The 12,954-nt window shown below is 41.4% G+C and overlaps 1 protein-coding gene across 4 annotated transcripts in view; it reads left to right on the top strand.

Annotated features, from left to right (window-relative positions):
- Positions 1-2,664, top strand: part of LOC143020946 (integral membrane protein 2C-like) — a 42,994-nt gene extending 40,330 nt beyond the window's left edge. For all 4 annotated transcript variants that reach the window (XM_076177943.1, XM_076177944.1, XM_076177942.1 and 1 more), the window contains one exon: positions 1,709-2,664. In XM_076177943.1, the coding sequence (XP_076034058.1) occupies positions 1,709-1,828 (120 nt within the window). In that variant the 3' untranslated portion in view covers positions 1,829-2,664. The remainder of the gene's footprint in view (positions 1-1,708) is intronic.
- Positions 2,665-12,954: the final 10,290 nt, after the last annotated feature.

Raw genomic sequence — 12,954 nt, 5'->3', positions numbered from 1 at the left:
GACAGGTAGAAGCTGCGTAGATCAGATTTTTGTGGTAAGACAGATATGTGAGAAAGCTATAGGAAAAGGTAAGGATGTTTTTTGGGCTTTTATGGATCTGGAAAAGGCTTATGACAGGGTAGACAGGAAGGCACTCTGGGAGGTATCACAGATATATGGGATAGGAGGAAAGCTTCTAGGAGCTGTCAAGAGTTTTTACGAGAGTAGTAGAGCTTGTGTCAGGATTAGAAATGGAGAAAGTGAGTGGTTCGAGGTAAAGGTGGGACTTTGTCAGTGATGTGTTATGTCATCCTGGCTATTCAACTTATATATAGATTAGGTGGTGCAAGAGGTAAATGCAAAGGTGGTGGGTCAGGGATTGGAGATGGCTAAAGAAAATGGAGAAAAGTGGGAGGTGAGCCAGCTGTTGTTTGTGGACGACACTGCACTTGTAGCAGGATCAGAGGAGGGATTGTGGAAGTTGGTGACAGAGTTTAGGAGAGTGTGTGAAAGAAGAAAGTTGAAGATAAATGTGGGTAACAGTAAAGCGATGAGATGTACAAGGGGTGAAAGTGGCAGCCAACTGGAAGTGAGCATTAAGGGAGAGTGACTGGAGGAAATGGACAGTTTTAGATACTTGGGTAGGAATGTGGCAGGAAAGGGTGGAGTGGAGGTAGAGGTTGAATGTAGATTGAGAGAAGCGAGTAAATGTCTTAGTGGACTAAAAAGTGTAATGAGGAATAGACATTTGGGAATGGAGGCTAAGAGGAGATTGTATGAAGGAGTGATTGTATGGGGCGGAAACATGGAACATAAGAGAGGAAGAGAGAAGGAGTTTGAATGTGTTTGAGATGAGATGTCTGAGAAGTATGATGGGGGTTACTAGGCTGGATAGAGTGAGAAATGAGGAGGTGAGGAGGAGAACAGGGTTGGTAAGGGGGTTGGGAGATGGGTGGATGAAAGAGTATTGGGATGATTTGGACGCATGGAAAGAATGAGTGAAGAGAGACTAATAAAAGAGGTATGGAAGGCAGATGTGGAGTCAACCTAGGATGAGATGGATGGATGGGGTGAGAGGGGCTTTGGAGAAGAGGGGAATGTCTGTTGAGGAAGGAAGGAGAGGACAGAAGACAGGGGTGAATGGAGAATGGTTGTATATGGATGATGTCATGCATGAGGTGGAATGGGTGGGGGGTGAGGTAGTATGTGTGGGAAAATTTTGACGCAGCCTGAAGGGATTTCTCCTCGTCTTCTCCTTTTCTGCATGAGGGGACGGAGAGAGGGGGTCGCTGATTTAATGAAGCAGCCTTGCTGTGGATGTGCTGTGTCTTGCGACACTGCCTCTGACCCAGGGCAGTGGACAAGATGCAGGGATGACCCGTCATCCAGGAGGTGCCAAGATAAGAGGGAGGGTAGAGGGTGGAGGGGAGTGGAGTGTATTTTGGGATGGAATGGGTGGGAATGGTTTTTATGCCTTTTTCTATTTGGCTACCTTGCTTGTAAGGGGGGAAAAGCCTTTTTTTTTTCTTCTTCTTCTTCTTTTTCTTCTCATTTTTCTTCTTCTTCTTCCTCCTCCTGCTGTCCAAAGCCTGTGCTCATGATAGTTTTTTGGTTTATTTTCTTGATGATTTTCATTGTCAGACCTTGAAAGGATTGTATAGAGATGTGTCATGTAAATGTTATGATGGCTTATGTCATTTGATAAACCTGGATGAATTTTTCTTTTCAGATGAATAAACGTGATGTTTCTGCAGCCAGTTCAAATAAACTTCAGTACCTGGAATTTGCTGGCAAGAATACCATGCATTATACACTGATAGAAGAGGAGCCTGAAGAACGGCAGATGTGAAGAGAAGTTTTTCAAAGCCAAAGTTACAGGGCTTGATAATTTACGAATGCTTGCAAAGCTTGAATAGAGTGTAGGAAAGGCTTGTGGCTTAGGTGGAAAGAAGTTGAATGAAGTTAAGTCTTTCGGAGAATAGTGCTGTCAGCCCTGATTATGTATTTCGGAGCTTGTTTTATACTGTACTGTAACACTTAAAAAGACATAGAAGGGTAGTGTTTTGACTGCTAATACTCGGTCATTATTTGTTATATAGGTTAGTGCTTTGGAACTCCTATCATTCACTTGCCTTGTATAGTGTCAGGACTAGAGTTCCCTATAGTTATTCAGTGAGTATACTGACTGCAATAACAATATTATATATACACATGGCACCAGTATTATCCTGTTTATGGTGAGATAAGCCTGAGTGCTTCCTTATGCTGTCTAGAACAGAATTTGAATATTAACTGTATTGTCAGAGATATATAATGATAACTATTCCCTCAAGTTTCACTGACTGGAAACCCTCAGCCCTGTATTGACTAGTAATAGTCCCTTGTCTCTCCCATCGTTCTTGTTGGGAAGAAATTGGACTCTATGTAGTAGTATGGGAGTAGTGGCCAGTTATCAGCTGTTCTTGTGTGAAAAGGTGGAGGAATTGGTCATGTTGGTAAGAAAGATCCCAGGTCTGTTTCAGAGAGTGTCTTGGCACTTCTGTGCAGCGGTGGAGGGTGTTGACAGGTTTTCACGATAGACAGCAGGGAGGGAGGCAATTCTCTGAAATTCATCTTGCAAGACCACCACATATAGATACACATAGTTGGTCCCTCAGATATATATATATATATATATATATATATATGTATATATATATATCTTTATATATATATATATATATATATATATATAAGTATATACGTATATATGTATATATATATATATATATATATATATATATATATATATATATATATATGCATGTATAATTGTCAGAGGTATATGTATGTGTTATCCAGAGTACTTGTATGTCACTAAATACAAGATATGCACACATACAAAAATTTACATTGCTTGCCTCTTGCATTATGGTATTGATAAGGTAATCAAGTCAATTGGATTTTTTTTTTTTCCCCATTTGTCTTCATATTTACCTAATATGTTCTAAATACTAGAACTGTACAAATCCTACATGACCTACTTTGTTTTGAAATTTTTTTAAGGCAGCACTGAGAGTCATAACTTGTTCTTCCCATCATATTTGTTGACAAGAATATATGTAACTTGCTTCTCAGAATATATATTCGATACACTTATTGCTCTCTACTTAAATTTGGCCGAGCAAGGACCACCACTATATACTCTTTTCCGTATTGGACTATGGCAGTTAAGTCCTCTCCACTTGTCTTTCTTTTGTGTTTGTATTTGGGCATTGCTGCTTGTCTACCATTTTATATGCTGGTAAAACGAGATTTAGAAAAAACAGGCAACTAAATGTAATTTAAAATTGTATATCATATATATAAAGAAGTGATTCAATAGCTCTGCTTTGCCAGAAGCGGCCTCATCAGCAGAGGATTTTCCTATTAGAGTTGTGAGATTATGGTTTGTGGAAATACAATTTGCAGGAACTACCACCGTCTTCTCCTTTATATGGGGGGACAGAGAGAGGGGGTCGCCGATTTAATGAAGTGGCCTTGCTGTGGATGTGCTGTGTCTTGCGACACTGCTTCTGACCCAGGGCAGTGGACAAGGTGCAGGGATGACCCGTCATCCAGGAGGTGCTAAGATGGGAGGGAGGGTGGAGGGGTGTGGAGTGTTTTCAGGGATGAAATGGGTGGGAATGATTTTATGCCTTTTCCTTTTTGGCTACCTCCCTAGTAAGGGGGAAAAAGCCTTGGTATATGTATGTATATATGTACCTGTGTTTAGAGTACAATCATACATCTATAAAAATGTGTACAATATTGACAGTATTGCTCATACCTAAGACAATAATCCATTATATGGTTGTAATTCTTTCATTAAAGATAATGACTGTTTTGCCAAGTATAGCAGCAGTTTAAAATGCCCTTTATTGTGTAGCTCTGATTACTTCTGCTACCTTCAGTGACCTTTAAGTTGTGCCATAACTAGGTTTTATAAGCCCTTGTAGCAGGGCACCTTAAGATCTTTAGTACCACTGGTTGGATGGGCATGTACATGCACAAGCGTTGGAGGCTACTGCTTAGACGACAGAGGCGGAGCAGGCAATATTGTCAAAACTTGGGCATTATCTTGTGAATGACAAGCTATGAATTTTGATGAGCACCAAAAATGTTGTTCCTAGAAAGTTACTCCACTAATCCTCTCAGCTACCATTCCTTTTACATTGGTTGTGCAATTTTTGTAAAATTGTGGAATTTATATAGCCAGCATGTGTAAATATAAATTTCATACATTTGCTACACCCTCTTCATAGCATGGGTGTTTGGTAAAGCTGATGAATAAAAATCAAGTCCATGGTCTGCTGTCTGGACAAGGAATTTGTTTTATTAATTTCTTTTAACATGATATAAATATACTGGCCTGTTCTTCCCCTCAATTCTGATTGATCTGTTCATAAACTAAACACTAATATTCAAAATTTGCTAACTTGATTCTTTGTTGTAATTTACCCAGATTGATTCTATATATTAGCATGTGATAATTTACTGGAAAGCATATTTGTTTACCAATGTATTTACTCAAAGTTCTATTTAGTCTAGCATGACTTATGTATTGACTAAAGCTGGTAAGGACTTGTGATGCATTTATTCTTCCTACGCAGTTCAACTCTTTGGAAAATAGTATTATTAAAGTTGTTTTACCTGTATTGTTCATCTTGTAGACACAAGGAGAATAAATGTCATCAATAAAACAATTTTATTTCACCTAACACTACCCCAATCCACATACACGAACTGTGTAGTACACAGAAAGTTGTATCCACAACCATGGAAAATTACTCCCAATGTGCCTGATCAGGTATATTGATTTAAGTTAGGTGGTTTGGGGATAAGAATGGCACAATTGTGTGTGTGTTTTAGGAGATTAAATCGTATGCTGTGAGGGAACTAGGAATACCCCTTACTGCAGTTTTCTCCTGAAAAGAGCAAGATTCCAACCAGAAAGCCCTTGTACAGTAATTGGGTCTTTGAATGAGTTGGGTATGAAGAAATCCTGAAAGAGTACACAAGTAGTTATATTTGTGGAAAGACTGACAAGTTAGAACTGAAACTGAAGGGGAAAGGAGAGTGTGGTAAGTAGGGAGAGGTGAAGAAAGGATTAGGGAAGGAATTGGGGTTTCTTTTTGGTAAATGATTACCTGTATCAATTACAGACTGCCACACCATCCCTTTTAAGTTTGTGAATAAATGGGAGGGAATGTCACTGAGGATGACATGGGTAAAAACAAGAATAGCTTGCAAGGTGGATGATTACAAGGGAGTATGGTTCTTTGTGAGAGAAGTAATAGAACAATTTTGTAATAAGCATGGAGAGACCACATTGAGAGAAAAACACTTGAATGTTGATCCACATATGACTACTGTGAACTGCTGAAGAGGGACACAGTGATCATAATATATGGATCACCATTCAAATGTTTCTTTTCTCTGAATGTGGGACTTACAGTTTATTTCATGAATGTGTATGAACATTTAATTCATCTGGAGTGTGGAGAGGTTTGGGAGTTATATAGATGTAGTGGGTGTTAAGTAATCTAAATGTGACAATAGGAGATTAGCCAGTGGATAGGTAATAGGGAAGTATGGTGTTACATAAACAAAATCAGAGCTTTGTACTCAAATAGATATGACAATAGCAAACAGTTTAAGAACAAGAACATGGGTCAACCTGAATTTTGTAAATGTAGATGACACTTTAAGGGGAGGGTGCTAACCTGAATTTAGTAAATATAGATGACACTTTTAAAGAGATGTACTCTAGCATGAATATGATTATTTTGAATATAGATTGAAGTATATTTTAGTTTCATAATATTGGGCAAAAGTAATACTTAATCTTACATTTTTAAAGATTTACCCTCAATAATGTGTTGAATATACTTCCAATTATTCTCAATGAAGTGCTTTAATAAATGCTGGGAAAAATTCTGCCACTGTGTTACTGCTTTCTGCCATGTTCTGGTATACATGAGGCAGGTTTCTTAACTCTAATGAAGTAATGAAAGAACAAATTTGGTGGGGGGGGGCTGTTGTCACAAATTCCTGGACAGTGGAAGGAGGAGGTGGTGGTTGTGGGGCGTGGGAAATACGTACCTTAAGTGAATGATGAAGGGAGGGGGAGGATAGCTGCAGTGGGAAGTTGAAGTCCAGGAGATTTGCAGCACCACCTGGGACCACGCCCGCTCCCTTTACAGCGGGCGTGTACGTAAATCAAAGAGGGGGGTGGAGGGACAACTCATTAAGTGGACCGACTTTGGGTAATGAAACCCAGAATTCCTAATGTAAGTTTAATTGACAACTTATTTCAATAATCAAAGCATTGTGGACATACACCATAATCTATAAAGGTTGGTCTAAAAGTTAATTAGTGGATCCTATCATACTCTATCTCCCTGCGCGCCCATCTAAGGGTCCTATCTAGTAAATACCCATCGTTACTTGCTATTATTCTTAGAGTGTCTCTGCAGGGTGTGGGGATGGCTTCCAAGGGGTGCTGGTCCCTCGTTCTGGCAGGATGCGTTGGCTATTGAAGGATAACAGTGTCGTTGATCACAACGGGAACCCAGGTCATCTTTGTGGTTAGCCTCGTGGCGGGGGCGCGGGTTTGATCTCGTAGGGGGTTTCTTGTATTCACTATCCAGTTCCTTTCAGGTCAGAGTGTCCCGAGGAAAGGGGTACAGGTACGTACGTGACCCCTTAATACACGAATGATGTGTTCACTGGAGGCTGGACGCCTCAAGACACTATTCAAATCCCCACGATGGTCGGGATGTCACACACAGCGCTTCACCTGATAAGTTTTGGGAGGGGTTTGTCCCGGAATCACTCGTTTGATGTCTTGCAGTGCGTAATCGGTCACTTAAGGATGAAAATCCTCGATAGCCACATGAGGGAGGATAGGGCGCGATTGAACTTCCGAGAATATGAGCGGCCCGACCTCCCTGCTTGACCCTAATGAGAAGACTGCCCTGTGTCCCGCGGCATATCAGGTCAAAATGTCCGCCAGCCAGCATCCAACGTTGCCAATATTTCTACATCTCCGTCACTAGTTTTGAAGGGAACTACGAACAATGTTTATGTGGAAGATGACACAGTTCCAATTGTTCCTTGAGGGTAGACACTATTCACGAGCGTGTAAGATACGATCCTAATTACTCTAATTGCCTAGCTTAAACAATATGTGGCAGCGCGCAGGGGGGGGGTGCTCGCGCGAAGAGCTGGTACAAGGCCGCTTTGTTACTTGGCCGAGGAAAAACCGTTAGACCTAGGTCGTATGGGAACACTTAAATGAAAAAACTCTCAGTCTGATCATGGAGTAGCAACTTACAAATGCAATATGAAACAGTAAACTTGAGAAATTGTGGAATCCCACGCTTAATATTAGACATTCGTGATTTGCACATAGGCCTACGGAAACACTTGAATCTAAAGGGAGGGGGGAGGATTTCCCTAAATAATTAGAAGTCTCTCTCAACTTCGTTAAGGCACTGTAATTGATTGCCAAAATGGCACAACAGTTAATGAGGATAAGGAGAAGGAAAAATATCAAGAAATAATTACTAGGGGTCTTAAGAATTCCAGTAATTCCCAAGAGGGGAGGGAATTGCTGTCCGAAAAATAGCTGAAAGGATACGAGAGACTATGGAACCCGCGTCGGCTAGGCTCATGAGCGAAAGTGTTTGGTAGCTGGGGTTTTGAAAACGGACGAAAGAAAATGAGAAGCCGAAAATTGTGACAGCTTTAGCCCCCTCTGGATCTGCCACTGGACAGGGTGATTGGTGGTAGAATAGTTGGGGAGACATTAATGGATATGCAGTGATGTTCAAAAAGTTACTATAAGAGTTCTGGACATGAACATGCTTAAGGGGAAAGAGTGGTTGAATATCTGATCATGATGAGGAAGGGATAATGAAAGTGGATGTAATGTGGAACAATGAGAGAGATGTTGAGTGGGAAGGGGAAAGAGGACGAATGCCAGGCAATAAAGAAGTGTGGAAATGCAGTGAGAGAGAAGAGGAAAGTGGGAATAGAAAAAATTTATTCACTTCAAGGAGAAGTATTCAGCGGCGGCGCCAGGAATTCTTAGCTGGGGAGGCTAAGGGGGGCTGAGCAAATTTTTTGGGGGGCTAATAGTAATATGATAATACACATATATCATCCTCATTTCAGAAGGGGAGGGGGTTAATGGTAGGGCAAGCACTGATGGCTGACAAATCTTTAGCCCTGGCAATTAAAAATTCCACTTAATAAAATTATTTCAATGAGTGTTTTAAATTTTCAATTTGCTCATTTCAGTTGGGGGGGCTAATGGGGGGGCTGGCCACTTTTTTGGGGGGCTAATAGTAATATGATAATACACATATATTATCCTCATTTCAGAAGGGAAGGGGGTTAATGGTAGGGCAAGCACTGATGGCTGACAAATCTTTAGCCCTGGCAATTAAAAATTCCACTTAATAAAATTATTTCAATGAGTGTTTTAAATTTTCAATTTGCTCATTTCAGTTGGGGGGGCTAATGGGGGGGCTGGCCACTTTTTTTGGGGGGGCTAAAGCCCCCCCCCCCTGGTGCCGCCACTGGCTGCACCTTATCTAGATAGAGCTAACGTCTTTAAAAAATTGAACTCCATAAATACTAGCAAGAGTTGTGGCCCAGATGAAATAGACCCTAGACTTGTCAAGAAGTTAGCAGACCTGATTACACAGCCTATCACTGTCCTCTATCAGAAAAGCTTAGGTTATGGGGAACTGCCTCTGGACTGGAAGGAGGCCCTGGTTGCACCTATTTACAAGAAGGGGTCAAAGAAGATTGCATCTAATTACCGCCCAATAAGCCTAACTTCAATCTTGTGTAAGAATCTAGAGTTCTTTATTCGGGAGGCAATCATGAACCACCTTACAGATATCAGTGCCATCTCCCCTGAGCAATATGGATTTATACATGGACGTTCAACAGTATTACAATCGCTGCATTATTTTGACTATTGTTCTGAGATTATGACCAGGGGAGGAGTGTTGGATGCTATCTATTTGGATTATGCTAAGGCATTTGACTCCGTTCCACATTGTTGACTGCTGGCTAAACTGGAGAGCTATGGAATAAGGGATAAGCTATATTCGTGGTTGGAGAGCTTCCTTATTGGAAGGTACCAGACTGTTGTGGTCAATGGGGAGACTGAGGTCCTCAAGAGCTCCGGTCCTAAGCGGAATCCCCCAGGGGAGTGTCCTCAGGCCCCCACTTTTATTCATATACATCAATGACCTGCCTGAGACCACTGACTCCAACATATACATGTTCGCTGATGACACAAAGATTACCAGACAAATCACCAGTCGGGAGGACTCCTACTTACTGCAACAAGATCTGAACAAAATACAGGATTGGTCGAGTGATTGGTTGTTAAGCTTTAATCCCAACAAATGCTCTGGGAGCATTTGAAAATATTATGTATGCACATCGGTACACTATTTATGGACAAGAACTTGAACATGTGGAAAGCGAAAGGGACCTTGGCATTACAGTAGATTCTACATTAAAATTTGAAGAGCATATATTCATGGGAAGATAAAATTGGCTAACTCAATCATAGGCCTTATACGCAGTCTTTTCTTATCTCAGCCCAAGTATATTCAAGCCCCTGTATACAACATTTGTAAGAACCTACCTGGAATATGCACAATCTGCATGGTCACCTAGGTATAGGAGCCTTGAAACAAAAATCGAACAAGTCCAACAAAGAGCAACTAGTTTGGTAGATGGTTTTGGAGAGATGAAGTATCCTGATCGACTGAAGCATCTCGATCTACCAACACTCAAATACAGGCGATTACGTGGGGATATGATCGAGATGTGGAAGCACTTTAATATGTACCAGAGAGAAATCCTTCCAGCTTCCTTCAGGCCCACTGTCAGACCAAGTCGACTACATAGTGAACAACTATTCCGACATCATCCTAATGATGGGATGTATGGTGCTCATCATAATAGCTTTTACCATCGAGTAGGCGGGATATGGAACGGTTGTCGAGGCAGGGACTGTTAGCTCTTTTAAAAACCGCTTGGACTGCCACTGGAGAGACTTCAAACTTAGATTTGACCCATCAGCCACTCCGCCAGAGCCACAAGCTATAGTTTAAGTTTACCCTGTGAGCGCAGCGAAGAGTCGTCTCCTCGACTGGTCTGCGTAATATGCTTAAGTATGCTTAAGTAAGTATGCACTGCGAGCCGGCACTCCTGTTGGGAAGAAATCCCGCCAGAGGCATTTTTTTTTAGAGTAAATAAACTATTATTACAAATCAATATAGACATCTGTGGTTACGGCCTCAGTTAATTTAATGAACTGATAGATGTAGAATCAGGATAAAGATGGAAATACGGCAATTATGCATATCAAGGTGTATGAAATCTGTATTCTAGAATGCTAGTATATGAAAGCATGTATAACAAATTATACAAAATTACTTTTTCCATTTAGATAGAATGACCTATCATCTTTGTTTATATATACGCAAATATTATATAAAACTTTATATAAGAACTCGACACCGTAGTTACACCAAGCATGGTTGACTACCTGCTCCAGGAATGTCGAGTTACTGATATTTCATTTTCATTATTAATCTTTTTATTTACCACTTGGTGATTTCTCCGTCTTAAGTATTGGTTCAGGTGCATCACCCATCTCTAATTCCCGTCTATGGGAATTATCTATTATATGTATCGTGCAACATTTTTCATTTCAGTTAAAGTGAAGTTGTACCTCCCATAGACCTTTGGCAACGAGAGGTCAAAGGTCACTGGTGTGTGAATGTGGCACAGACGGTGACGCGCGGTTGGCACCCCCGGGGGAGGGGGTCAAAAGGCGCGCAGAGTTGGTGACCCCGACAGGGGGGGGGGATGCCCGCAGGTCGGTGTGGGTGGGCAGTGTAATGAGAGTGACTGTGTGCATGTGTGTGTGTGAGTGGAATGAGAGGGGTGCGGCGGGGCTGTGTTAAGGCCTCTACACACTGTCAGTCATGATTGCACAATATTCATGATTGCGCAAGCATATCCTGTGTGAGTGGGTGGGGTTGAGTGTTTGCACAGATGATTGAGGAATTTCCAACACGGTTTCATTTTGTAAGCTCAAGCATAGTAGTTACACCATCATGAGTGATAGTATCGATGATTGCGCTAACAGCTCAGTCTTTCCTTTGTAGCCAAGAATGGCTATGCATGCAGCCGCTTTACTCATTTTCAATCCACGAACTCCAAGAAGTAAGTAATGATTGCTCAATCTTACTGACAGTGTGTGTTCCAAATACTGTTTGCACAATCTTGATGACTGTGCAGTCATGACTGACAGTGTATAGGGGCCTTTAGAGATGAGACGGTTGGAAAGATAGCACAGGGACTGTGTGGTATGATTCAGAGGAGGACTAAAGACTGAAGCAGAAGCAACCGCAGGAAAGGGATTTCTACAGAAATCAAGTAAATAAATTACTCTTCTCGTTTACAGTCACTAGCCGTTCGGCGTCAAGGCGGGTCCCTGTTAGGCAGTCCAAGAGATGACACGAACTGAAGAAGTGTTAGTGATTCGTGACTGGGGAGTGATATGAAATTTACCCCAATTATAGACCTCATATCAACCCAATAGTGTGACGTGCAGATGCGACTAAGCGTGTGCTAAAAGCAAAGTGTGGGGACGCGTTCTATGAGAGAGCCAGTATCCCTCATCCTTCCCCCCATACCCATTCCATCCTCCATGCCACGCCCGGAGTCGACGCACACATCATCACCGCCAGAACAAAGACGAAGAAAATCACCAAGTGACCCCAAGGCCACGGTAAGTCATAATACGATGGTTTAATGAAATATCTAAACCAGCCAGAATTATTGAAATTATCACATTGTACTTTTCAGGGTTCGACGAATCCCTGCCGATCACAGGTATGTATTTTTTCTGTCGCTAAACGTTGTATATGGGTTCACAGGAGTATATTGGAATTAACTCGGTGGGACGGTCACCTAGATAAAACTTACATAATTATCATTATGTCATTATGCATTAAAAGGGATGGGAAATTTGTCGGAAGTCATAATATTCTCCACAACTCCAACTCTCGTAAGCGTAAGTATGGAATTGTATTTACCTATTATAGTAAAAAAAAAAAAAAAAAAAAAAAAAAAAATCCAGGATCTTAAAGAGGCCATCCCTGTTCACAAGATCGTGCCTTGGTAAGGTCAATGAAGACGATGCGCAAATACTTTCTCTGCTCCCTGCACTTTTCCTGAAGTTATTTCAAGGAGAATACCATGTCGTTGGTTGATCTTTCAGCTCTGAAACTGCACTGTGACTCAGGTTATACTCTTTCAACAATGATCTGCAATCTGGCCAAGGTGACTCTGGCAAAGAGTTTCCCCACAACGTTAAGTAATGAGATGCCGTGACAGTTGTTGCAATCGCTCCTGTTTCCCTTGTTTTTGTAAAGAGTGGCGATGTTTGCGTCTTTCATATCTTGGGACACTGAACCTTCTCTCTATCACTATCAGAGAAGCTCGTGTAGCTGTGTGATGAGCGTCCCCTTAACGCACTTTAGAGTTTCTGGCAGGATGCCATCTCCTCCTGGCGCTCTTCCTGATGACAGTGCATCTCGTGTTTTCTCAACTTCTTCCAGTGAGGGTTCGCAGTCAAGGTTAGTGATGGTGAGTAGGTTCTCCACTGAATCCAAGTCGCTCGTATGATGAATGGGTTCTTTTCACCTCTGTTGTTACCACTGTTTACTATGCCGTCTACTGTTCCCTTCTATGGTCCCCTCTCACCACTGTCTTTATGTATGATAGTCACTCACAATATTCTTTTGTAGAAAGACCTTTAGCTTTCGATCATCTGAAATAGTCAAGCTCTATTACTCTATATAAGAGAGGGGAATTAAACTGAACTCAAAATTTCAGTCGTTTCTAACC

Source organism: Oratosquilla oratoria, chromosome 41 (genome assembly GCF_046742065.1).
Source record: "Oratosquilla oratoria isolate Oo_2021 chromosome 41, ASM4674206v1, whole genome shotgun sequence".
Taxonomy (NCBI): domain Eukaryota; kingdom Metazoa; phylum Arthropoda; class Malacostraca; order Stomatopoda; family Squillidae; genus Oratosquilla; species Oratosquilla oratoria.
The sequence above is the reverse complement of the archived record's forward strand: the minus strand, read 5'-3'. Positions and strand labels throughout refer to the sequence as shown.